At 50.9% G+C, this 25879-nt stretch overlaps 1 protein-coding gene across 1 annotated transcript; it reads left to right on the forward strand.

Moving 5' to 3' along the window:
• Window positions 1-815: 815 nt before the first annotated feature.
• Window positions 816-25065, forward strand: PABPC1L (poly(A) binding protein cytoplasmic 1 like). Its single transcript, XM_089895438.1, is given in 15 exon segments — window positions 816-2604; window positions 4535-4728; window positions 9178-9293; window positions 10989-11128; window positions 11287-11381; window positions 14322-14459; window positions 14790-14885; window positions 19142-19408; window positions 20222-20306; window positions 20944-21072; window positions 21725-21831; window positions 22663-22756; window positions 24057-24187; window positions 24644-24718; window positions 24829-25065. Coding segments are annotated over 15 exon segments (2097 nt in total). The 5' UTR covers window positions 816-2411.
• Window positions 25066-25879: the final 814 nt, after the last annotated feature.

A 25879-nucleotide genomic window follows, 5' to 3' on the forward strand; every position in this document is an offset into this window, starting at 1 on the left:
CGGTGGTTGCTCTTCAGTCACACCAAGATCTGACTCAAAAAAGTATTTTTAACTATCCATGGTTTCTCCTTACATTGCAGCCAGCCCTGATGATGCTTGTTAGCACCTGTCACCAGCTCTCCCAAGTGTACCCATCCTGTCAAGTTCACAGACACGTTTCAACAAGACCCTGTAATGCAGGGAAGTTGCATGAACACTGCGATGGGGAGAGTTGGGAATAGCCAGGCCTACCAGTCTCACAGTATCCCCCCCCTCCCCTGAACATTCCCCATAGCCGTACTGTCCATCTGTTTGTCCATCTGCTGAAATGAGAAACATTCATGCACTGATTTCAAACAAACCAAAAGGAAAAAAAAGAAAAAAAAAATCCCTCTCCTTTCTAGCTGAACAAAAATGTGCAGTTAATACTTGGCGCTTGAAAACGCAGTAGTGGATGTGGAACGAGCCTGTCTGTGTATCTGGTAGCTCTCTCTTGCTTTGTTTTTCCTCACCAGTATTCTGCCTCACGTTTGCTTCTGTGATGGTTATATTGCCTAGCAAGCACACCTGTGGTTGTGAAAATAGTATAGCAAAAAAGAAAAAACCCCGGTTATTGATGTACTCGATTTGTGTATGTCTTTTAAACAGTTCTAGTTTCCACCTTACACGGAATAATCAGGAAAAGTGTAAAAACTCAAAAGTGAAATAAAAAATTTTATCAGTTAGTTGGCCTGTGCATTGATGTGTGGCGCCACCTGTATCACCACCAGAACTAGCTAACTGTTCTGATCACACTTATTTAGGGCTCTCCTCCTTAAAAGGAGGGAGCAGCTTCATTTCATCCTTCAGAACCAGAAGTCGAGGGCCTGGGAAGAAATTGCCATGAATTAACACAGAGCCTGTCCACCTTCCACACAAACCGTCCAGGTGTTAGGTCCTCTCTGTGGCTTCTAAGACTTGATATGGACTGTTAACTTAGCATCCCACTCACACAGCACCACCACCACTTCCTCTTTTTTAAACAACTCTGAGATGTACCCAAGCCAGTGAGGGATGGTAGCGTAAGTCCTGGTCATCTGCAAGGTTATACGAGTCTCCCACCTGTCCTAACACTGTCTAAGATAGCCCGTGGCACCGAGATTCCTCATGGGATTTGCCCCCATCTAAAAACATCCACATTGGGAATTCCCTGGTGCTCCAGTGGTTAGGACTTTGCGCTTTCACTCACAGGGCCCAGGTTCGATCCCTGGTCAGGGAACTAAGATCCTGCAAGCCACAGGGTGCAGCCAAAAAATAAATAAATAAATACAAATAAAAACGTCCACATTCCCACAAGGATCGGGGAGGGGGTCATGACAGGGAGGTATTTAAGCCCCAGATTAGAATTGGTTGTTAACTTTCTTGCTAGTATAGGCGGGGCAGCCAGACCCACTTCTGCTCCTGGCTCCCAAGCTGTTCCACCTGTCGTGCCCAACCAGAGGTCAGTGGGAAGCTACCTGTTCTATTGAAGCAGGAACTAGGAGGGGCCCAGTGAAGTATCCGTCCACAGTGGACTGGACCAGTTTCTTTCAAAAATGACCCTACACCACAGATTGGGGCTGCAAACTAAGATTGAGGGAGGGGTCTTGGTGCTTGGTTTGGGGCCACTGCCGTGACCTTGTTCTGTTAGGCCCCTACTGTTTCCGTAGAGGCTGGGCCCCGAAGAACTTGGTGAGCCTTCGTGGTGGAGCGCAGGTGGAGTGGATTCGTTGAGAAAGGTGCTCAGGATACGTTCCACAAAAAGGTCTTGGCAGTAGAAGAACCAGGGTCAAGAAAGGCCTTCGTGGCCTACAGTTCTCACACGGAGCCTTCGGCCCCAAACCACCAAGCCGGTTCGAGAAGGCTGGGACTAGATCCGGACTGTCTTGAGAGAAAGCCTCCTCTCAGGAGGGTAGGTATGCAAGCTTTGAAACAGGGCGTCCTGCTCGCAGTTCTCCCGTTTGTGTGTGAAACGTGCAGAGAGCACACGCTCGCCTTTGATCCTTGTGTAAAGGGAACCCTCCTAACTTCACGGAGAAGGGAAACGGGCGCAGGAGATCAATGACTAATGGGGATTAGAACCCAGGTCTCCTACCGTGGTAGCCCCGCCCTCTCTGCGCCGGTGGCGCCGGCTCGGAGCTCCCCCCACGTACCCGCAGCCCTACCCGGGGCCAGGTGAGGGCTCTCCCCGCCTCCCGTCGCGGGGGCAGAGATGCCCCCCACCTGGGGCTTCTAGAAGGCTGAGGGGTCCCAGGTGCGGGGCGGGGTCCGAGCGCGCCCGCGATTGGCGCGCGGGGCGGCGGGGGAGGTAAAGGCCAGGGGCAGAAGGGGGTGGGAAGAACCCGGCCGCCCCGCGCGCCCCCGCTGCCGGGGTGAGCGCACGTGGGCGCCGAGCGCGGGGCCGCGCGCCCACCATGAACTCCAGCGGCCCGGGTTACCCGCTCGCCTCGCTCTACGCGGGCGACCTGCACCCCGACGTGACTGAGGCCATGCTCTACGAGAAGTTCTCGCCCGCTGGCCCCATCCTGTCCATCCGCGTGTGCCGCGACGTGGCCACCCGCCGCTCGCTGGGCTACGCCTACATCAACTTCCAGCAGCCGGCCGACGGTGAGCCCCTGGGGGAGGGGGGCGGACCGACCCACCTACAGACAGGCAGACAGCATCCCAGCCACCCGCGCGCGCTTTCATCTCTGGCTAATCCTGCAAAATCTTCCATTTTGCAGCCCGGGAAACTGAGGTCCAGAGATACAAGGCCTAGGAAGGGGCTCCGAAAGGCCCCGGAGGCAGGAACTAGCAGTTAGTGTGCTCCTACTGTGTTTTACTGGTGCTCCGTTTTCCGGAAGAGCTGTTAAGACAGTGAAAACAGCCAAGGGCTTTGGGGTCAGCCAGACCTGGGATTAGAAAGCCGGCAGCTGTGCGGCTTTGAGCAAATGAATCATTCCGAGCTTCAGTTGCCTGTCTGCGAAATGGGGGAGGTACCTGCTTTATAGCGTGATCGGAGGATGAGCAATTGAAAGCACCCGGTGAGGAAGATGCCCGAGAACACACGGGTGATGAGCGGGGCAGCCGCGAGAGCTCAGCCTCGGGCTGTGGCCTTTCCCGGCAGCCGGAGCCGAGGTCTGCACCAGGCGCCTCCACCTTCGGGAACCGAGAAAAGCTGCCTGCGCTCCAGGCTCCACGACCCGTTTCTCGGAGCTGATAGGATTGATCAGAGCTTGTCAGCTAGATGTTGAGTGGAGAGGAGAGAGATTAGAGCGCAGGGTTTTGTTGGAGCTCTGCCACTAGGGTGCGAGCTTGAGCAAGATTTCAGGCTTGGCATCTCCATCTGTAAAGTGGGGCTAAGCCTTATTACCCAGTAGCATGGAAGGAATGCAGGGCTTTGTCTATGAAGTAGCTCCAGTATCACGTGGTACATCGTAAGCCCTCGGTAAGTGCTAACCCAAGAAAAATCATAATAACTATAGCGTTCAGGTGTAAGACTCCAGAAATATAACCAAAAAACCCCTGCCCCAGCCAAGTCCAAAAGGGGGTGCCTATACTCTGAGTCTCCTGGGAGGATGGGGAGGTTCCCTGATCTGGGAGTTTGCTGTGATGGTTCTGCCGGTTTCCCAGCAGGTGGCAGAGCTGGATTCCTGGGAGCCTTCCCCTCTGCTCTGCTTTACCCACCCACTGCCTCTTGCCATCTTCCTCCAAGCCCTGTGCAACCTGACCTTTTTGCCAGACTTCATAGATGGAGAAACTGAGCTCCAGACAGCAGAAGGATTTTACTCCTGGGTGTTTATGGCAGGACTAGGTGGAAAACCCAGACTTCTTGAAACTTGCCCCCTGAGTATTCCACAGTTCCCCTCCAAACCCTCTGAAACCAGAGGTGTCCCTGAAGCAGGGGACAGCATACCACCTTGCAGAAGGATGGGCATAGGCTGTTGTTTTTAGACATACTACTGTTTACCAGACACCTATTTTGTGCCAGGCACAAAGTACAAGGCGCCTTGCACACCTTATTTAATTTTCAGTCTGTCTGACAACCTGGAGGCAGGTGGTATTCTCTCCCTTTGTTAGATTTAGAAAGGTGGGTAATATTATCATCACCCCCTCTTTACAGGTATAGAAGTGAGCTCAGGGAGGTGATGTTCACTTCCCCGAAAGCCATACTTCCTTGGGATCAAATCTCAACTCTGCTGCTCAGCACCTCTGGGCTTCAGTTTCCTCAAACTGCTGCCACCCTTGTCATAGGGACCCTCCTGATCTTTCCCCTTTCTGAGCCTCAGTTTGCCCTTCTGTAAAATGGGGATAGGAATTCCTGCTCACGTCATTATGGTGAAGAGTTGAAGGAGATCCTACCTGGAAGGTGGGAGGAGCACCACACACATGAATTCTTTCTGTTTATCCCTCCTGAGCCTTCAAGCTCTTATCCCAAGTGAGACCCAGACAGTGGCTCTTTTCTTTTTTTCTTTTTTGGCTCAGTTCCCAACTACACTCCTTGGGGCTCAGGGAAAGAAAATCCCCTTCACTAGCTCCTTTCTCTCCTCTTGTCCAGCGGAGCGGGCACTGGACACAATGAACTTTGAGGTGATCAAAGGCCAGCCCATCCGCATCATGTGGTCCCAACGAGACCCAGGACTTCGCAAGTCAGGTGTCGGCAACATCTTCATCAAGAACCTGGAAGACTCCATTGACAACAAGGCCTTGTATGACACCTTCTCCACCTTTGGGAACATCCTCTCTTGCAAGGTGGGTGTGCCTCTTGGGGGGGGGGCGGTTCTGTGTTAGACACCTGTGTGGTGGTAGAGGGATACCAAGCAGCACCTCATCGGTAAAGATCCAGGTTCAGCAAGCACCTGAATGGTAGTTGCTCTCAGTTTTAGCGGTCACCTAAACTGGCTCTTGCTGTGTAACCACCTCCTAACTTCGTGGCTGTCAACAGCTGTGATTTATTCCGCTCGTAATTCAGCCGTTGGCGGTTGGGACTGAGCTCGGCCGAGCAGTTCTTCTGCTCTTGGCTGGGTTCCTTTGTTTGCCCACTGAGGGCTGGATGGCTCTGCTTCTAGGGAGTGGGTGGTTGTCAGCTGGACGGTCTCGGCTTTCCTCCCTGTGGGCTTTCATCCTCCAGCAGGCTAGCCCAGGCTATTCTCATGGCAGTAGCAGGGTCCCAGGAGACAGAGTGGAAGCTCGCCTGGCCTTTTGAGACCTAGGTTCAGAACTAGCACACTGTCATTTTGTTGCGTTCTACTGGCCAAAGTAAGTCATGAGAACAGCCCAAATTCAGAATGAGAGGGCAGTAGAAATTATAGGACAAAGCAAGTAGGTACAGGAAGGCCATGATGGCAATGGACCAGACCTTGTCTGTAACATTTCTCTTACAATAGAACGGAAGTTTCCTAGGAGTAGGGATCTTGTTCTTATTCACCACTGTATCCAAGTACCTGAGATGTGAAAACATAGTAGGTGCTCAATAAATATTTGTTGAGCTAATGGCTGTATTATCATTTGGGAAGGGCTGTGATCATTTCTCTGACTTTGTAGTTGAGGGTCAGGGGCCATGCAGCATATCAGTCTGTCCTGACAGGGCTTAACCCTGGGTGTTTTGCCCGCTAGATTTTATAAGGGGGGCTGGTCAGTTACCCTGCAGCCTTTGGCATGTCCAGCCTTCTGGGGAGGCAGCAGGGGGGATGGGGAGTGATGGCACCCTCTGTGTTAGAACTCTTCCTTGACTCCTACTATGTGCCAGGCACAGTCCTGCAGTTCTCAAGTGAGGCCTCACCACCTCCCTGTGAGTGAGGGGATATCCCTGTGACTCAGAGGGGCAAACAGACTGGAGGAGGTGCAGTAGCTGCGAAGGGCATGCCATGATAGACAGAAAGGGCTGTTTCCTGTCTTTGAGGATCAATGGAAAAGAGAGAGAGTCTTAACTGTGTGCTAGGTTCTTACAGCGGTAACAGCAGATTTATCCAGAACTTTCTATGTGCTAGATTTTCTGCATACGCATCCTCACTGAATTTCCCAAAATGGCCTCTTGAGATGCAAATAGGAGGACCCCGGAGTTACCCTGGAGGGCAGAGAGGCTCAGAGTTGGGGTTACTTGTTCACAGTTATATATTATAGGGGTGGGAGGTCAGTGGCCAAGGCAGGATCTGAACCAATGGGTTTGCTGGCTTAGCTGAAGCTAACTTAACAGGGAAGAGTATGTCTGTCCCCGTTATCCAGGCCTTGAGGCTTCCACTGAGGATTGGACAGAAAGTTCTGTGAGACTTGGGCAAGTCTTTGCAGGCCTAATGAAGCCCTGTTATGGGCCTGGTTAGATACAAGGCATTCAGCGTGGTCCGTTCCCCTGGTGTTTGCTTTTAGGTTTTATGAGGACGGCTGGTCAGTTACCCTATAGCCTCTGGCGTGTCCACCCTTCTGGGGAGATGGCAGGGGTAGGGGGAGAGGTTGGGAGTGATGGCACCCTCTGTGTTGGAACTATTCCTTGCGTGCTACCAAGTGCTCTCAGGCTGGTTGGAGATGGTGAGACTTTTAGGAACAGCTGGACATTGGGCTCTGAGGGGAATGCATGGGGATCCGGGGAGTCAAAGACCCAGAAAGGAGCGTGCCCTGGGGCTGAGGAAAGGTTTCTGAGGCACTGTGGAACTCCACTAGGCTTGGGGTCACGCCACTCAAGTTCAAAGTTCAGCCCAGCCTACCGAGCAGAGAGCCAGCATGACATAGTCAGCCAGACCTTGGACCTTGGGGCCAAGTGTCCTGGGTTCAAATCCTGCCTCTTCCACTTCCTGGCAGTGTGGCCTTGGGCTGGTTGTTTAACCTCTCCATACCTCAGTTTCCTCTATAAAAGGGGGCAGTGGTAGAACCTACCTCTTAGGGTGGCTGTGAATGTATATTAACTCACATAATCGTCACAATACAGATAGCCCTTGAAAGAGTAGCGAGCATCTCATTAAGCGTCTACAGGAATCAAATAGTTACTTCTGCTGGCTGACCTCGGACAAGTCATTTATTCCCATTTTCCCCAGTTGGGCAGCTGGGGCTCAGAGGTTAAGAACTGCCTGGAAGGGTTCTGATGACAAATATAACAGTATGTGATGCCCTTAGCGGGTGCTTGGCACAGAGTGGAACCCAGTCAATGTGATTAAATCTGAGTGACAGACCTGGGCTTGAGTTGAAAGCAGAGGGACCCTGCTTGGGGCTGGAGGGGTGCGTGTTGGGTGTGGACTTGGAAGCAGGACTTGTGAAGGGCCAATTGGAGAGCCTCAAATGCCAAGCTGGTATAGTTCTGTGGATTATAGGAGCTACTGGAGATTATTTCCCAGAGGGACATGCTCACAGTTACATTTTGGAAAAAGCGTCCCAGTGGTCAGCCCAGAAGCTGGGTTGGGAGGCTGGGGTGGTGTTCGAGGCAGAAAATGTCACTTAGTTGAGCCGGGGCGGTGGCTGCAGGGATGAGTGGAGCCGTGGACCCCATGAGATGGTCATTAGGGCTCTTAGTGCAAGTTCAGCCAGAGGGACAGGAACTCTGTGAACTGAAGATCTTTCCCATTCGTGAGGTCTGTCCTAACTTGAGTCGGGAGCCCTACAGAATGGGGGTAGTATGTTTGTGGGTCTTTTCAAAATTTGAAACAAGTTTGCTGTTGAAATAATAGATTAATTGGTAAAGTTTAAACAACCTGGAAAGGAATAAAGTAAAAAAGCTTTCGTCGCTTTCAACTCTAGTTCCCGGAAATAATTATTAACAGTTTTGTGTGTGTGTGTTTTAAAAATTTCCCTGCCAAAATATGGAAGCAACCTAAGTGTCCATCAATGGATGAATGGATGAAGATGATGTGGTTTTATATACACAGTGGAATACTACTCAGCCATAAAAAAGAATGAGATTTTGCCATTTGCAGCATGTGGATGGACTTGGAGGGCACTATGCTAAGTGAAATAAGTCAGACAGAGAAAGACAAACACTATATGATATCACTTATATGTGGAATCTAAAAATTACAGCAGACGAGTGAATATAATAAAAAAAGAAGCAGACTCACAAATACAGAGGACAGATACAGAGAACAAACTAGTGGTTACCAGTGGGGAGGGGGACGAGGGGCAATATAGGGGACGGGGAGTGGGAGGTACATACTATTGGGTTTAAGATAGGCTCCAGGGCTTCCCTGGTGGCGCAGTGGTTGAGAGTCCGCCTCCTGATGCAGGGGACACGGGTTCGTGCCCCGGTCCGCGAGGATCCCACATGCCACGGAGCGGCTGGGCCCGTGAGCCATGGCCGCTGAGCCTGCGTGTCCGGAGCCTGTGCTCCGCAATGGGAGAGGCCACAACAGTGAGAGGCCCGAGTACCGCAACAACAACAACAACAAAAAAGATAGGCTCCAGGATGTATTGTACAACACAGGGAATCGAGCCAATATTTTGTAATCACTGTAAATAGAAAGTAACCTTTTAAAAATGGTATATAAATTAAAAAAAAAATAACCATCCCACACTTTCTCTCTTCCTGCTTTCCTTCCTTCCTTCTTTCTTTCCCCTCTCTTCCTCAATTTCTCAATCTTTCTCTATTTCTTTGTCTCTCTCGCTCTCACTTTCCAAAAGTTTCCCCTAAATATGTATTTCTTGTGTTAGCGGAAACACAATTGAATGTTACCAAAAAATGCCAAAAGGTTTCTCAAAAGCATAGATGCCCACTTTAACCCAAATGGGCTTGATTTTTCCCCCCACTTAACAGTATACCTTACAGGTAACCCTGCCAGCCGTGAAATCTACCACATTCTCTTCAACTATGCACATACAGCAGACCAAGATGAATATACTGTAATTTACTTAACCAGTCTCCTCTTGATGGATCTCGGGTTGTTTCTAACTTGCAGTTAGAAACAAAGATGCAGAAAGGGGGGAAGGTGGCTGGAATCTAATCCTTTTATCCATCGCTTTAGGAAGGTCATTAAAAGCTGGTCTGTGGTATAGATGAGATCTGCGTTCAGTTTGAGGACTCTATCCCTCCTTACTGTGTGATCTTAAGCGAGTAGATTGACCTCTTTGAGCTTTCGTTTCCCATCTCTAAAATAGGGCTGTTGTGCGAGATAGGATTGTCTTCACAGGCACAGAGCGAGCACTCAGATATTAGTCATTATTGCCGTTGCCATCCTTTTTCTCAGTTGGATGCTTTTCATGTCCTGTTTCCCTGTGGCCCAGGTAGTGTGTGATGATCGTGGCTCCCGAGGCTTTGGCTTTGTGCATTTTGAGACCCACGAGGCTGCACAGAACGCCATCAGCACCATGAACGGGATGCTGCTGAATGACCGCAAAGTGTGAGTGGTGGGATGTGGGTGGCGCCAGGGCTAAAGGAGCAGAATCCTGGTACCACCACCTTAGGACCCATAGTACTGCCACCGTCTAATGGGCGCCTGGCACTGAGCTATTCTTCCTGGCAGTATGACCTCGGACGTGTTGCTCAATCTCCCAGGGACTCCCTTTCCTCAAGTAAAACATGGGGCTGCTGGTATGCGTTAGAGGAGTTCTGAGTAGCAAATGGGGCGATGCTTTAGAAATTCTAGCAGGAACAGCTAATGGCCAAATCATCAGTGGACAGAGTGATTTTTGTCTGTTTTCCAGCCTTCTCAGCATGGCGGTGAATTTTATTAAACCTTTTGTTTCCCGAGATCTGGGGACAGGAAGGAAGGTTGGCATATGCTTAGCCTGCCATTTTCATGCCTTTAAGTTTGGCATCATCCCCACTTCACAGATGGGAAAGTTGAGGTGCAGATGCTGGAGAGAATCTGCTCTGGCCGTTGCCTCCCCCAGTTCTGGTTCTGCCCATCAGATGGCCCAGCCCCATGCCCGAGACTGAGCAGTGGAGGAAGCTTTGGGGTGGGAGATGCACCCAGAGCCATTTTATCCAGAGTTTCTCAGGGTAGCCTCCTGTCAGTGAACCAGAACTTTGGCGGGCTTTTCCCAGTTCTCCAGAAGTGTGTTTCTATCTTTGTCAGCTTTCAGTTTGCCTGTTTTCCTTTGTCACTCAGCTTCCTTCCATTTTTGGTGTCACCTATATCTCGTTTGTGCTAAATGTCTTATATCAGGGGTCCCCAACCCTCGGGCCGCAGACCGGTAGTGGTCTGCCGCTTGTTAGGAACCGGGCTGCACAGCCGGAGGTGAGTGGTGGGTGAGTGAGGGAAGCTTCATCTGCTGCTCCCCATCGATAGCATTACCGCCTGAACCATCCCCCCATTGCTCGCATTACCGCCCAAATCATCCCCACCCCCGTCCGTGGAAAAATTGTCTTCCACGAAACCGGTCCCTGGTGCCAATAAAGTTGGGGACCGCTGTCTTATAGGTACCATCAAATTTTCTTATGCTTGCTTTGTTTTTCTTAATCTAGGATACTTTCCTAGATGTGTTTATGTGGACTTGGAAATTACAGTTTTTAAAATTCATAATGTATTTAAATGATTTCAGTGCCCCCCTCCCCCACCCCAGCAATACTGGCATAAACCACATCTGGTTCTCTCACAGCCACTTCCCCAGTGCACCCAATACGTGTTAAATGAATAAGCAAATCCCTGTGATGTGAGTTTGATCCCCAGTTTTACAGGAATGAACACTGAGGCTCAGAGAGGTTAAGTAACTTGCCCAGGGTCACACAGCTTGGTAACTGCAGAGCGAGGATTCAAGCCCTTGTCTGTGTGACTCCCAGATTTGTGCTCTTATCTCCTGAGCACTCAGCTGCCTCATGTGCAGTAGGAGATCCTGTGCATTTGCCCCAAGAATGAAGTCATCTTAACCTTACGCTGGAACATAGAAGCTTGGCTGTTGGAAGTGGTCAGTCCTTGGATGTATGCCATCTAAGGAGCATTGCCCCGCCCAGTCCCTTGATGAGGGGTACAGAGATCCTGGAGGCCAGCGGCAATTGACTCAAGTGACCCAGGCTTACTGGGTGGGCCGGGGCAGGGATGGGGGTGGCCGACGGCAGCCATAGGCAGCTGCCTACCCTGTTGGCGTGTCCACAGCTTCGTTGGCCACTTCAAGCCCCGACGGGAGCGGGATGCAGAGCTGGGAGCTCGGGCCATGGAGTTCACCAATATCTACGTGAAGAACCTCCACGTGGACGTGGATGAGCAGTGCCTGCAGGACCTCTTCTCCCAGTTTGGTGGGCGTGTTCCCCAAGGGAGTTGGGGATCACTTCTCTTCTACTCCCAGCTTGGGCTGGGACGGGGGTGGCCCCTGGGGCTTCCTGAAGACTTGGGAGAAGGGAGGGGCCGTCTCAGGGCTGCCCGACTCCCCTTTGAGACAGGTTGCCCTTCCTAGGGAAGACACTGAGTGTCAAGGTGATGAGGGATGATGGCGGCCACTCCCGCGGCTTTGGCTTTGTCAACTTTGAGACGCATGAGGAAGCCCAGAAGGTAGGAACCTCCCCATGGCCCTGTCTCTTGGAGGAGGTGCGGAGCCAGGACTAGGAAGAAGGGAGGTCAGGAGCAGAGGGCTCCAGCTGCCTGTGGAGGAAATAGTCCCTCCCCAGCATGGGTCCACACAAGCCAGGGCCCTTCCTGCCTGGGGTGAAGGCAGATGCCTTCAGCCTCCTCCGGTTGCTTCCATACCCTGAGGCTGGCTGGCTTTTCATAGAATCTTGCAGCATGGGAGCTACTAGGGGCCTTTGAGACAGCCATTACCCTCTTCTTGAATTGATCGTGAGATTGAGGCCAGGGAGGGGAAGTGCCATGTTATTTCTTGCTTCCAAGACTTTGAAAATATTGTTTTCTCAAAACACTTCCCCTCCCCTACTCTTTAGACCAATGCTGTCCAATAGAAATATAACATGAGCCGCATGTGCAGTTCAAAATTGTCCAGTAGCCACATTAAAAAGGGTTAAAAAAACCCTGCAACTTTAATAATATATTTTATTTAACTTATTCAAATTATCACTTCAATGTGATATGATATTGATATAATTGATGGTGATGTAATATTTACATTGATAAAAATTGAGATTTTACAGTCCCTTTTTTGTACTACGTCTTTGAAATCTGGTACCTCTAGTCCATGTCAGTTCAGACTAGCCATTTTTCCAGTATTCAGTAGCTGCGTGCAACAAGTGGTTGCCCTGTTGGACAGCGTAGCTGTGGATTATTGATGGGTCTCAGCTTATACTTTTCCCTCCTTTAGGAAGCCACCTCTTCCTGTCCTCAGTGCTTCTGACAAGGTGCCCCTCCTGTCTGTCTCCATCATTAGCTCAGATCTCCACGGATAGAACTGAGGGCAGGGGCTGGGTCTCATGTCACCATTAAATCTCTAGCATTTCACTGCTGGTAGGTACCAGATACATATCTACTGAGCAAGGGAATGGTACTAGGTCACAGCGTGAGTAACAAAGCAGGGATAATGTCCGATTTTGCCTCCCACCATGAAGCTCTTTCCGTAGCTCCTGCCCCATTAAGATCACTGGTCATGGGAGAGCTCAGCTCATAGTGGATTCTGGATGGAGACCTGGATCCTGGGGCCACCTTGATAGCAGCCACTTCTCACTGAGCACTTACCACAGGCAAGGTGCTACCTGATTTTGCAGACACTGTCCTGTCTCTTCCCACCAGTGTGGGCTCTACTGTGGTTATCAGGTTCCACCAGGTTGTAGCTAGGAGGAGAGAGCACTGGGATTAGAACCAACTCTTTCTGGCCCTGAAGTTTTGTTCTTAAGTAAAGGGCTCCTTTGAAAGGTAACTTCTTGTGTCTCCTTGGACATGTCCCACCCTCTCTGTAGACTTTGGTTTCCCCAACTATAAAATGACAAGTTGGAGTAGAGCAGTGAAGCTGGCAGGGGAAACCATAGACTCCAAGGTCTTGGAGACTTTCGTAATGACCTGTTTTGGGGGTTTTTTTTAAAGATTTATTTTTTATTTATTTATTTTATGCTGCGTCGGGTCTTAGTTGTGGCACACAGGATCTTCGTTGAGGCATGCGGGATCTTTCGTTGCAGCACGTAGGCCCTTTGTTGTGGCGCACGGGGTCTAGAGTGTGTGGGCTCTGTAGTTTGTGGCACGCGGGCTCTAGTTGAGGCGTGCCGGCTCAGTAGTTGTGGCGCACGGGCTTAGCTGCCCCACTGGCATGTGGTGTCTTAATTCCCTGACCAGGGATCTAGCCCACGTTCCCTGCATTGTAAGGGGGATTCTTTACCACTGGACCACCAGGGAAGTTCCCTGCTAATGACCTTTAAGACTGCTATGGATCAGGCAGTTCTTGGGCCCCCAGAGTGTTTTTACATATATTTACATATGTTTGCGTGTCTAGGTAGGGAAGCAAGTCATTATGTGAAAATATTTACTAATGAACTGACCACTTAAAAAGTCAGTTCTCTTTCAAATATTTCTCCTCCCTAACACAAATGTCTAATCCAAACCTTTGAGTCAGTACTTACATGGGTCTGATTTTTGCAGATAAGTCAATGCCGATTCAGTTCATTATTAGTGGATTGCAGAGAGACATTGCACGTCTGTTTTTTTTTTTTTATGTGACACCAGGTTGGGTCACCGCCCCTGAACAAATTTAGTAACAATTTCTCTCTCCCTCCCTTTTTTTTTTTTTATAATTTATCTTTATTTTTATAGTGGAGTATAGCTGATTTACAATGTTATGTTTCTTTCTGGTGTATAGCAACTTGATTCACTTACACAGAGACATCTATATCTACATATTCTTTTTCAGATTCTTACCAGTCTTATACATTCTTTTTCGGTGATTACAGTGTGTTGAGTCAAGTTCTATGTGCTATACAGTAGGTCCTTGTGGATTAAGACATTGCACGTCTTGCAGAAGATGTAGGAATTCATGCAATCAAAGCCACTGACGGTTTGGGGTGTGGCGGGCTTAGGCCAGTTAACTGAAGAAAAGAAAAATCAAGGGTTAAGAAGCAAATGTTTCTAAAGTCCTCATAGCAAAAACGGTTCTCTGTGCTGTGAAACCCAACATGAAGGATGTTGATTACGCCATCACGCCCTTTGGAAAGAATTACGCTTGTTGCTTTGCTCTAATCGTCAGTGTATAGTTACAGCTAGAACCTAAATGTTGAATCATGGGAAACTTTGCAAATTTCAATTTCACTTTTTCAAGTAGAGCCCAAATCCATTTTTTAAAATTCTATAGTTTACTCTGAAATTCTGTCCCATGTTTTTAAAAAATGGATTCACTTTAAATGGCCTGGATTCTGGTACTAATTATTCTCAGCCAACAAGGCCAGCCTGGCTTGCAGGTGGCCCCGTCTGGGCCCAGAAGAGGGGACTGGAGGACAGGGCTAAGGCCAAGGCCTCATGGGGGTGGTTACCAAGCCCTCTGGCTGCCTCTTCTCTGCACAGGCTGTGATGGACATGAACGGGAGGGAGGTGAGTGGACGGCTGCTCTACGTAGGCCGGGCCCAGAAGCGGGTGGAGCGGCAGAATGAGCTGAAGCGCAGGTTCGAGCAGATGAAGCAGGACCGGCTGACCCGTTACCAGGTGAGGGACAGGCTTCCTGTGGGGCAGCTGCTTCGATGTGAAAGTGTCTGTGTGTGGGCAACCCTGAATGCGACTCCCTCCTCCAGCAATCCCGCTTCTGGGAACTTGGCTTTAGAGATGCGGGGAGTGGGGAGGGGCTGCACCTTCCAGGTGATGGACTCGCTGAGTGATGGGTGAGGTGCAGGGGTGCTGCATGAGACTGAGAACTGGAGGCTTGGTGGGCGGGGCTTCCAGTGCCCCTTTGGCCCATGTAATCCCCTCCCCCCACCCCAAGTCATTCTGGGGCTTGGAGGGGAAGGGGCACATCTAGCAGATATCCTTTCCTTCTAGGGTGTGAACCTGTATGTGAAGAACTTGGATGACTCCATCGATGATGAGAAACTGAGGAAAGAGTTCTCTCCCTATGGAGTGATCACCAGTGCCAAGGTGAGGGCCGGGGGCACCCACAGGGGATCGGTAGCCTTCCCCTCCCATCCTCACTGCCCATGCACACCCCCATCCCCGCCCCGGGGCTTCCAGGGATTTGGTGCTGCGCTGCTCCTTCTGGAGTTTGGGAGCTGGGTCTGACCCCATTGGAGTTTGTCGTCCATCTGCAGCCTTGTCTGGGCTGGAGGGGAAGAGGGTAGAAATACAGTCCCAGTCACACAGCTGGACTTGCTGGGGCTCACTGTAACCGAGGTTCATTCAACAAGCATTTATTGAGTGCCTACTGTATGCCAGATTACAGAAATTTGGGTCTCAGAATTTCCATTGACTTTTGTTGTCTGGCCTTGGCTGGTGACATAACGCCTTTCCGGGCCTCAGTTTCCCCATTTGGAAAATGAGAGGCTTGGGCTGCATCATTCTTCACTCATTCTTCCCCATGTATTGAACAGCTACCGTGTGCCCTCCTAGCACCAGAGATGTGATGTTGGCTCTGTGACCTTGAGCAGATGTCTTCCGAGCCTCATCTATAAGATGAGGGTGGGCGGTGGGCTCCCTGGATGTTTCTGAACCCTGGCTTCTCATTAAAATACCGTGGAGAGCTCTTAAATAGACACCTGAGTCAGAGAAACTGAATGTAGAGCTCTGGGCATCTCAATTTTAAAAGCTCCCCACGTAATTTTAAGAAGACCTAGTGTTCGTTCATTCCATACTTGAGCACCTGCTGTTTTGCCAGGCCCTGTGGGAAGCACACAGGAATAAGTCAGACGTAGTCCTTGCCCTTGAGTAACTTAAAGTCTAGTGGGGAAGTCGGATGCATCACTAACTCAAATCTACTGTAGGGTGGGGTGGGGTTGGGGTAAGTGGAGGAGGCGGAGCTGCGGGAGCTCAGCAGAACAGGAAGGAGGGCTTCCTGTAAGAAGTGGCAGTGGCAGCAGCGTTTGACTTGACTGTGAGGAGGTAGGGAGCTGCGGGTGGGAATGAAGGACTTTCCAAAGAGGTCAGTGTGGGTGACGGGGCTGAGGACCTGCACGTGTGGTGTGATGGTTGGGCTCTTAGGACGTGGTCTAGAAGTTCTTTTGCCTGTTGAATTCAATTTAAAATGTCCTTCAGGGAGCCTGGTATTTGGGGAAGAGGTTCTAATAATTTCTGAGTTAAGGACGTTTTCCCCAAAAAAGTGACAGAAAGCTGTGGGACATGTGAATTAAGCATCAGGAAATCTGATTAAATTTATCAATCAGTAATTGATAAATCTGATTTATAAAAAGCTCTGGGTCCTCTTTCCTGGCAAATGCATACTTGGTGTAGTATTATGGTTGGAAGCTGGGATTTTAAAGTTAATCAGAAGTAGGTCTAAATCCCAGTCCTACCATTAACTACCTATAGAGCCTGAAGGAAGTGACATTGCCATTTGGACCCTTTTTACCCATCTGTAAAATGGGAGCAACATGATCTACTTCTAGAGGTGTCCTGAGAACTAAAAGGCCTGCAAGTGGAGCACCTGCCCATGATAAGTAGTGAAATAATGATCTAGTTGCTCACAGACCTTGCATATAATTTCGGGAGATTCACTGGCCTCCTTGAGGACCCCTTGGATGAAGGGATTTGTACAAAATCTGGATTGCTTAAAGTTGACGCACAGTGGGTGGACCGTCTTGTTATAAAATGGGAATTTGACATAAGTTTTAGGTACTTATAAAATTTAATATATTTTCTATTTTATAAAATAGTGATTGAAAATGAGATAACACTGTTGTAAGCACTTTGTAGAGATTAAGCTCATAGTAAGCTCTGCATGAGTATTTTTTATTATTTATTTTATTTATTTTCTATTTATTTAGGCTGCATTGGGTCTTAGTTGCGGCACGGGAGATCTTCACTGAGGCATGCAGGCTTCTTTCTAGTTGCGGCGTGGGGCTTTTTCTCTCTCTAGTTGTGGCGTGTGGGCTCCAGGGTGTGTGGACTCTGTAGGTTGTGGCACGCGGGCTCTCTTGTTGAGGCGCGGGCTCTCTAGTTGAGGCACGTGGGCTCAGTAGTTGTGGCATGTGGGCTTAGTTGCTCCGAGGCATGTGGCATCTTAGTTCCCTGATAGGGCTTGAAACTGTGTCCCCTGCATTGTAAGGTGGATTCTTTACCACTGGACCACCAGGGAAGTCCTTGCATAAGTATTAATTGTACTAATTTTATCTTCTTTAAAACTACCTAACAGAAGTTCTTATTAATTTGCTAAGACAGTATTTTTGTGCCAAGAAAATTTGGCTGTCTCGTAAAGCCTATGGACCCCTTCTGAGGATATGTTTAAATGCATAAAAGAAAACTCATAAGATTACAAAAAACAATTGGATTGAAATATATTTGTTAAAATATGTTCTGCTTTATTAAGGCATCAAACTATAAGATCTAGGGGAATTCCCTGGCAGTCCAGTGGTTAGGACTCCGTGCTAAATATGTTCTGCTTTATTAAGGCATCAAACTATAAGATCTAGGGGAATTCCCTGGCAGTCCAGTGGTTAGGACTCCGTGCTCTCACTGCCGAGGGCCTGGGTTCAATTACTGGTCAGGGAAGTAGGATCCCACAAGCCACGTGGTATGGCTGAAAAAGGTAAAAAAAAAACAAACTATAAGATCTAGTGAAGTAGTAATGAGCCTAAAAGATTTTGAGATCAGCAATAATTAATGTGATATGAAAATATTCTTCTTGACAAAGTCACAAGCACAGCTAATGCTACTGTATTTTTTCTTTGCCTATATTCAAAATAGAAGGAAATGCTAATGTAAAAATAAAGATGCCATTTTCCCCCCATGTGAGTTCACAGACCCCCAGAATTCTATCCATTGACCTCCCTGAGGGGATCTGTGAACGCTCAGGTCGAGGCCCCTGTATGAGTAGCAAAGTGCAGCTGAAAATCATTGATGTTAGAGCATGGGCTCTAATAGAGCAGATTTAAAATGTTCTCAGCTCAAGTCCTCATGGAGTCAGGCCAGTGTCTCAACCCTAAAAAAAGATCGAGAATCGTATATGCAATATGGATGGGATCCTTGAAGAGAAAAATGTTAGAAAGTCCAGTGAAATCCAAATGAAATCTGCAGTTCAGTTAATAGCATTGTAGATAATAATAGAATTCTACCCATCAGTCAATATTGTAGTTCTGTCCCACTGTTAACACGGTACATTTGTCAAGCTAGGTGAAAGATATACAGCAACTCTGTACTATTTTTGCAACTTTTCTATAAATCTAAAGTCATTCCACAATAGAAAGGTTGTTTTAATAGAAAAATTTTTTTAAAAAAAGGCTAAGAACCTCTTCCCCAGACTCCTAAAGAACTTGGCTCTGTGCCTTGCCGAGGCAATGGAGGTCTACCAGCACCGTACATTAGGTTTGAGTTGTGGCTAATGTATGACCCACTGGCTAGGTGAGTCATTCTTTTTTTTTTTTTTTCCTCCATAATAGTAAGGAATTTTGTTTCTATCGCAAAGAAAATTAACACAATAAAGCACCAAAAATACAAATTCAAATCATTTTCCTATTCCATACAAATCTCTTTCATGGAGTCTCTAGGAAATATAACTCTTAAGAGCATCTTACTTTGTCCATAATTCACAAATGAACTAAAGAACTGTATGGATAGTTTAATAAAACCCGAGGAGTAGTTGAAATGCAGATTTTTCATTATAGTGACCCCTACAGAAAGGTTTAAGATTGTAGCCTGGCCGAAGAACCCTGCCCCTAGATATTAACCTGTCCCAAACTACCATCCCACTTCATTTTAGCCGCACAGGCGAAGGCAGATACAGTAACGATTTAAGCCGGCTTTCCATCACCGCCTAGGAAAATCTTTTCAGAAGGAAAATTTAGAGATCAAAATTAACTCTGAAATGCAGCTGTTCTCCCTAATTCTGGGGAATGGTCTAGTAAACGATGAGCAGCCCTCATTAGCAAGTGGACCGGTCTTGGACAAGTCACTCTGAGCCTCACTTCCATCACCTGTAAAGTGGGAGTGGCCATGCCTCCCTGCTCAGGTGGCTGCACCTGTCGAGTAAGAAGGCGTGTCATATCTTCTTTATCCATTCATCCGATGATGGCATCTGGCATACGGTGGGCCTCAGTAAATGTGTGGGTGAGAGAGGACCCCCCCCTTAATCGCAGTTTCTCCTGGGTACCCTCAGTACTGGGCTGGGCCCCCCAGGGGGTGGGGAGCGTGGCCCCCGGAGTCTTCCTTCTCCACCCCCAGCAGCCCTTGTCTTGTCTTGCTTTTAGGTGATGACAGAGGGTGGCCACAGCAAAGGGTTTGGCTTTGTGTGTTTTTCCTCTCCAGAAGAGGCGACGAAGGCCGTGACAGAGATGAACGGGCGCATCGTGGGGACCAAGCCACTGTACGTGGCACTGGCCCAGCGCAAGGAGGAGCGGAAGGCCATCCTGACCAACCAGTACATGCAGCGCCTCTCCACCATGCGGGCCCTGGGCAGCCCCCTCCTGGGCTCCTTCCAGCAGCCTGCCAGCTACTTCCTGCCCGCTACGCCCCAGGTGACCTCCTGTCCGCATCCCTTCCCTGACAGCCAGGTGGGGCAGGAAGATCAGAGCTTCACAGGCAGACAGAGATTCCCAACATGCTTCTGCTGGAAACTCACTCGGCAGGCGGCCGTTGTCACCCCGTCTCTAACAGGGGTAATATTGTCCCTGTCAAGCAGTGCTTCCCGATCCGGGAGAGAATCGTGAATGTGATGCTGAAAGATTGTCTGCAGTCAGATACGTTGGGGAAATATTGCATTAAGCCAAAGAAGCCTTGATTTCTTTACTATGTACCTTCTTCTATCCTGATATGCCAGTAGGCACCATGACTTTCCCAAACTGGCAGAGTACATAGCATTCCCCCAGCTTAGATGATCATTTTTGTGGGACGCCTGCTAACATCTCTCCTGTATGCCAGTGTTCTAAGGGGCCTGGTTTGGGGAAGGAGCTTGTGTGACCTGGAGGGAGTAGAAAGATGTCTGTAGAAAGATGAATGGCTCCGAGGATGGGAACGTTCCTCCCCCTTAGCAGTTCCTCAGGCTGGCACAAGTGACAGTGGGATTGTCGCCCTTTTATCCAGGTCACTGGGCTAGTAGTACTGATCATCAGGGGCAAGGATTGAGCCTGAGATCTTGCCCTGAAGGGGTCAGGGCTAATGGACCTCCTGATGTGGGAAGCAGGAGGCTTAACCCCAGCTTTGTGGGTCTATAATGACCAGTCCCCTGTAGGGGACAGTGGAATTCCCATAGTGGTGTCCCTGAGGGAATGCAGTTTCTCACCTCCCCTGCTGCCAGCCCCCCTCACTCTAGGTCTTTCTGTCCCACACAGCCTCCAGCCCAGGCCCCATACTATGGCTCTGGCCCACCTGTCCAGCCTGCCCCCAGGTGGACGGCCCAGCTACCCAGACCCTCGTGTGAGTGACCCAGCCCCTGCCCTCCACATGGGTCCCGTGGGGCAGCGTGTAACACGGTGGGTTAAGGACACGAGCTTGGGGGTCAAGCCTGGCTCTGCCACTTCCCAGGGTGTTAATTTGGGTGGGTCACGTCACCTCTCTGAGCCTCGGTTTCCTTTTGTGAACGTGGGCCTGAGTGAGATGTGTGTAAATCACCAAGGACAGGGCCGAGCCCGTAAAAGACACACACGCAGCTGTTACCTTCAGTGAGCTCCAAAGGCTCTCCTGATTTGTGACGGTGAAAATTCCTGCAAAGCTGAGAAAACAATACTCCTTTGGCACTACTGTTGATGAATGGTCCTTCTCTAAGAGTGACGTTCACCCTGACCTGAAGCTGCCCTGGGGGACCAAGCTGTGTGGTCCTGGTACCTATGCCTCTTGGGGTCCCGGGTAGACAGAAGTTGGCTTTGTAACTGCAGATTTCCAGCGCGCTCCCCTGGAGTTCTGGGTCTGCCAGTGAATTCACTCCTCTTTCTGCTGCAGAATGTTCTGGTTCCCCTTCCCATCCCCTTCCTCACCCCAGAACTGTCAGGGTGCAGCGTGCCCGCCTGATTGTCCCCCTCCACCTAAACTTTCTCCATATTCTCTGTGCCGCAAGCCGCCTACCCGCCTGCGGCCTCGGTTGTCCAGCCAGCAGCCGTGTCTCGGCGCCCCTCGTTCCCCATCGGCAGTGCCAGGCAGATCTCCACCCACGTGCCGCGCCTGGTGCCCCACGCCCAGGGAGTGGGTGAGCGTGGGCAGGGCTGGGAGGAATGGAACAGAGGGTGGGTGCGGTGGTGGGCAGGGGCTTGCTGCTGGTAGGGAGTCAGAACCGGCTTCCACGGTGACCCTGCCGCTGGCCCCCTTGGAGGGCAGTGCCGGCATCTGAGGCCATGCAGTGGGCTCCAGGGTCAGGGTCCTACCGACCCAGTTCCGGGGCTGACTCACTCTGTGGTCGTGCTACCTACTGTACCTGGTATCCTCTTGTCTAAAATCTGGGCGAGGGACTTCCCTGGCGGTCCAGTGGTTAAGACTCTGAGCTTCCACTGCAAGGGGCGTGAGTTTGATCCCTGGTCGAGGAACTAAGATCCCACATGCCGCGCAGCACGGCCAAAAAAAAAGGTCCAGGTGAAAGCAGTATTCCCGTCGTGTTATGCGGGTGAAAGTGATCATACGTGCAGGGGCGCAGCACCAGATCTGAACCTAAGTACTGCGGCAGCTGTGAACAGGGGAGCAGGTTTGGGCTCTAAGGCAAGCATCCGTTCCTTCATTTGGCAGATGTTTGCACACCTGTGTGCTGACCCTTTACTCGGTGCTGGGGATCCTACGTGAATGCTGGTTTTGAGGTGTCATGCCTTTGGGTTGCTGTCGGCCTTACCATCCCTGCTTATCTCTTACAGCCAACATCGGTACCCAGACCACAGGACCCGGTATGGCAGGATGCTCTTCACCAAGGGGGCCTCTCCTGACACACAGATGTTCCTTGGCAACACACAACACCCATCGGGTAAGGCTGGCCCAGCTGCCCACTGAGTTTGGGCTCTGGGGGTGCTTGGCTCAGAACCCTGTCTAAGGTGCTGGCCCTGTCTGGGCCTTGGTTTTCTTTCTATCCTTGGCTTGTAAAGTTTCCTTTATGAACATGTACCATCAGAAGAGATATCCCCACCCACCACCCACTAACAGAGGGGAAAAAAGACCAGGATCACATTTTGTTTGTTCATCACAATTTGCTTTGCCTGGGTTATTACCAAAATTAACTTGGGTTTCCTTAGTATTTACTTAGTAAGCAGCGAGGATGTGATCGCTCTGCAGAATAGAACTGAAAATATCTTCTGTAATTAAGAGCTGTGTATTTATCTCCCTGCCCCCTAAAAAACTCTCCGAGTCAGCATTTTCAGATCCTGTCTAGAATTTCTGTGGGTATACTTCAAAACTATTTCTTGCAAAATGAACAAGAGGAGGCTTTAGAGAGCAAAATGGTTTTAAAGTTACCAAGATGCGAAAGGGTCAGAAATCATGCTGGGGATGCGGCCATAAAGCTACCCGATTAAAAAGTGCTTTCTTTAGCACCAGGTGGTCAGTAACGTGTGGCTTTCACTTGACAACACGCATAGGGTTCCTAGCACCACGGAACACATCTGCACTAGGACGTCACTTTGTCGTCTAGTCCACCGTGCCCTTGTTAGGGATTCTGTCCCGCCCGATTGTCCATACCTTGCCCCCTGCTCCCCCTCTTCTAGAGCCTTCCTGGAGGCCTGTGCTCACCCGACGAGGGTAAGTGTTTTGAGGCCTTGCCCATCCATGTGGTTAAGGGATGTGTCCCCGACACCACGTGCAGGTCCAGGAGCCTGCTGTGCGTGTCCCCGGACAGGAGCCCCTGACTGCGTCCATGCTGGCCGCGGCGCCGCTGCACGAGCAGAAGCACATGATCGGTGAGTGGCTGGTTCCTCGACCCTGGAGCAGGAAGGGGGCGCCACCAGCCGGCTTACCTGGTGGGAAGTGCCTTGAGTGGAGGTCAGACGTGGGGACGAGGCCCCCAGCCTCGTGCTGACCCACCTGCCGGGTGGACTTGCCCAAAGGGCCTTTACTTCCCAGGACCCTGTTCATCTTGTCTTAAGACCCTGGTCAGACCAGATGGTCACGAGATCTCTTCCAGCTCTGCTGTTGTGTGGCTTCGACTCAGGCTGGGAGAGACCCCAGACGTGGGGAGATGAGGGGCCAGGAGGGGGAGCAGAAGGGTAGGGTCTTGGGTTTCTGCCAGGAAATGGCCTCTAAGGTGAGTGCTGTGGTACCTCACACCTCTCGTGATGGGAAGAGGCTGTCACCGAGTTTCATCGGTCTCCCAGTGCCCACGGCAGGGAGGAAGAACATAAACGTGTCCTGGGAAACAGACATTGTTCCCCCTGGCCCCTGATCTCCCGTGCAGTCCATCTCCATCCCGGCCTCTGTGGCGGGCCCTGCTTAAGGAGGCCGCTACCTGCTGAATGAATGAGCGAGCTTGCTGTGGTTCCCAGGCTCTTTCCTTCACCTAGACCTCCAGACTCTTCTCGGAAGGCCCCCAATGCCACCATGCCATTGTTTGCTCGGCTCACTTGGGGTTTTGCCACTTTACTACCCACCCCCAGAGAAAAATTCTAAATGGGCTTCATGGCGGTAGAAGGCTCTTGTAAGCAGTGCCCTGGAAACATCTTCACTCCCCTTGTGGGAGAAGCCCTCCCCCACCACTGGAGGCACCCAGCACCTCCAGCCCCGGCTGCACCCTCCACACGTTGCCCAGATGGGCTGACCACCAACACTAGGCCCCGTCACTCGAAGTGCCCAGTGGTGGAAGGTAAGTTTATCTTGTGTGCTTGGCTCCCCTGTCGCTCCAAGAAGTCAAGTTCAGCATTATCGCATCCCGTCTAGAATTTCAATGTGATCCTTCAAGTGATTTCTTGCCAAATGAACAAGAGTAGTCTTTAAAACAGCAACCAACCTTGTGTCAGAGCCCATGCAGTGTACTTTACACGTACCGTCAAATTTGATTCTTCACACTAGCCTCCAAGGCGGGGTTGGCTATGCTCACTTGGGGAAGAGGCCCCCGAGAGTGTTCAGTGACACAGCTGGAGGGAGCAGTTCTGGGACAAAAACCCGGATGCCCCCTCTGCTGCGTTCCACAATACCACCCCAGCCCTGGGATGCCCGGGCTGTCCGCCAGGTGTGTGCATAAGCCTCAGAGGCTGTTCCGTACAGGTGAGCGTCTCTACCCCCTTATCTACAATGTCCACACCCAGCTGGCTGGCAAGATCACGGGCATGCTGCTGGAGATCGACAACTCGGAGCTGCTGCTCCTGCTGGAGTCCCCAGAGTCCCTCAACGCCAAGGTGGGCTGGAGGCTGCGAGGAGCGGGGAGGCCTGGGGGCAAAGGAGGGTTACGGATCAAGGCCTCTCCTAGGCGAGCTGGTAGGCTGCTGCTTAGACAGGTGAAGCGTATCTTCTTGCTGAAATCAGCTAACACCTGCAGAATGTGGCGGTGGCAGAGGGCCTTAGTGAAGGGCCGGCTACTTCAGCCCCTGCGGCCTCCCTGCAGCTCCCCAGGCAAGACTGTGCGACAGGGCGCTGTGTTCTGACCCAGCCCAAGGGTTAGGGTTCCCCCGGCCGTCTGGCAGTGTAGAAGGTGGCCGTGGGTTTCTGCCATGGGAGCCAGTGAGCACAGTCAGAGGGCGCGGCGGGGCTGGGCGCGGGCCTTCTCGCGTCCGGTGGGCCAAGGCGGGGAGGCAGGGCTCTCCCAGGACCCTGCTGGGGCAGCTGCACCAACCCCTCTCCCGTGTGTCCCACAGGTCGAAGAGGCTCTGGCGGTGTTGCAGGACCACCAGGCCACGGAGCAGACCTGAGTGCACGTGCGCCGGGACCAGGTGGGTGGTGGTCAGGGGAAGGGTGCCGAAGCAGCCGAGCCCAGAAGCTGTACAGAGCTGGGAAGGGACATTCACAGAGAACGCTGTGGTGTCACTGGCTTATCTCGGAGGCACCAAGGGGTTCAGGGGAAGCTGTGACGATCAAAGGCAAGGAGGACAGACTGTGTGATGGGAATTGGCGTGGACTCCAGTGCCGAGTGGGCCGGCCGGCCGGCCGCCCCGGCGGCCTCGCTCAGAACAGGCTGGCCTTCCCCCGGGCACCGCCTGGCCCCACGCAACCTGCCGGAACGCCTGGCTTGGGCTCGTCTGTGTCCTTGCTTGAAGACTGGGTGTCTGCCATGCTTTAGAAACATTTATTTTTTTCATCTCCAGAAAATGGACTCCTTACTCCCTTGGCTGACAAGAGAACCGCGTTTCCTGCTCTTGGCTCTAAGGCCCTGTGAACCGTAACTTCCCAACTGGGCTGTATCTGCACTTGAGCTTTTTGTGGAATGAAGGCTGGTCACCCAGCCAGCCTCTTACCTGTTGCTTTGTGCATTAAAAGTGCTGCAAACTCCGTCTTGTCTCCCAGGAGGCCTTCTTGTGTCAGAGGGAGGTGGGCAGAGCAAAGGGTAGCCTTGACTGGGCTGGGGCTTTGGCTGTAAGAAACAGGAACAGAAACCCAAAGGCGCGCTGCGCTAACACACACAGAGGGCGTGTAAACCGTGCACCAGACAGAGCAGAGCTGCCAGGAACTGAGCAGAATGACCTGTAAGGGCCCCAGAGGAGCAGCCGCCACCCACCAACCGTGTGGCGGGGGGCTAAGCGGTCGTCACACAGCACTGAAGCTGCTGGTGCCCACGTGTGCACGGGTTCTGGGTGCCCGGCCCAAGCAGCCTGCAGGGCAGGGTCCTCTGGAAGCAGTAACCGCTTCTTCGCTCTGGGCCGGCTGACTAAGGCATTGTGTCACAACTCCACTCTTGTAGAAAGGCTTTCGGTTACCTTCCTAGGTTGTGATTTCCAGGTTATGCTGGTCTACCTACCTCCTATGTTTTCATGAGGAAATCAAGCTGCTTGCCTTGCGGACCTCAAGAAGAGAAAGTCAGTCTGTTGTGACTAGATGGCACCTCTAAACCTGCCTAAAATCGGGTGAGCGTCATGCCTGCTTGCGAGGCAGCAAGA

Source organism: Delphinapterus leucas, chromosome 15 (genome assembly GCF_059928025.1).
Source record: "Delphinapterus leucas isolate spDelLeu-1000000601 "Yukka" chromosome 15, BTC_Dleu_Yukka2, whole genome shotgun sequence".
In the NCBI taxonomy this organism is placed as follows: domain Eukaryota; kingdom Metazoa; phylum Chordata; class Mammalia; order Artiodactyla; family Monodontidae; genus Delphinapterus; species Delphinapterus leucas.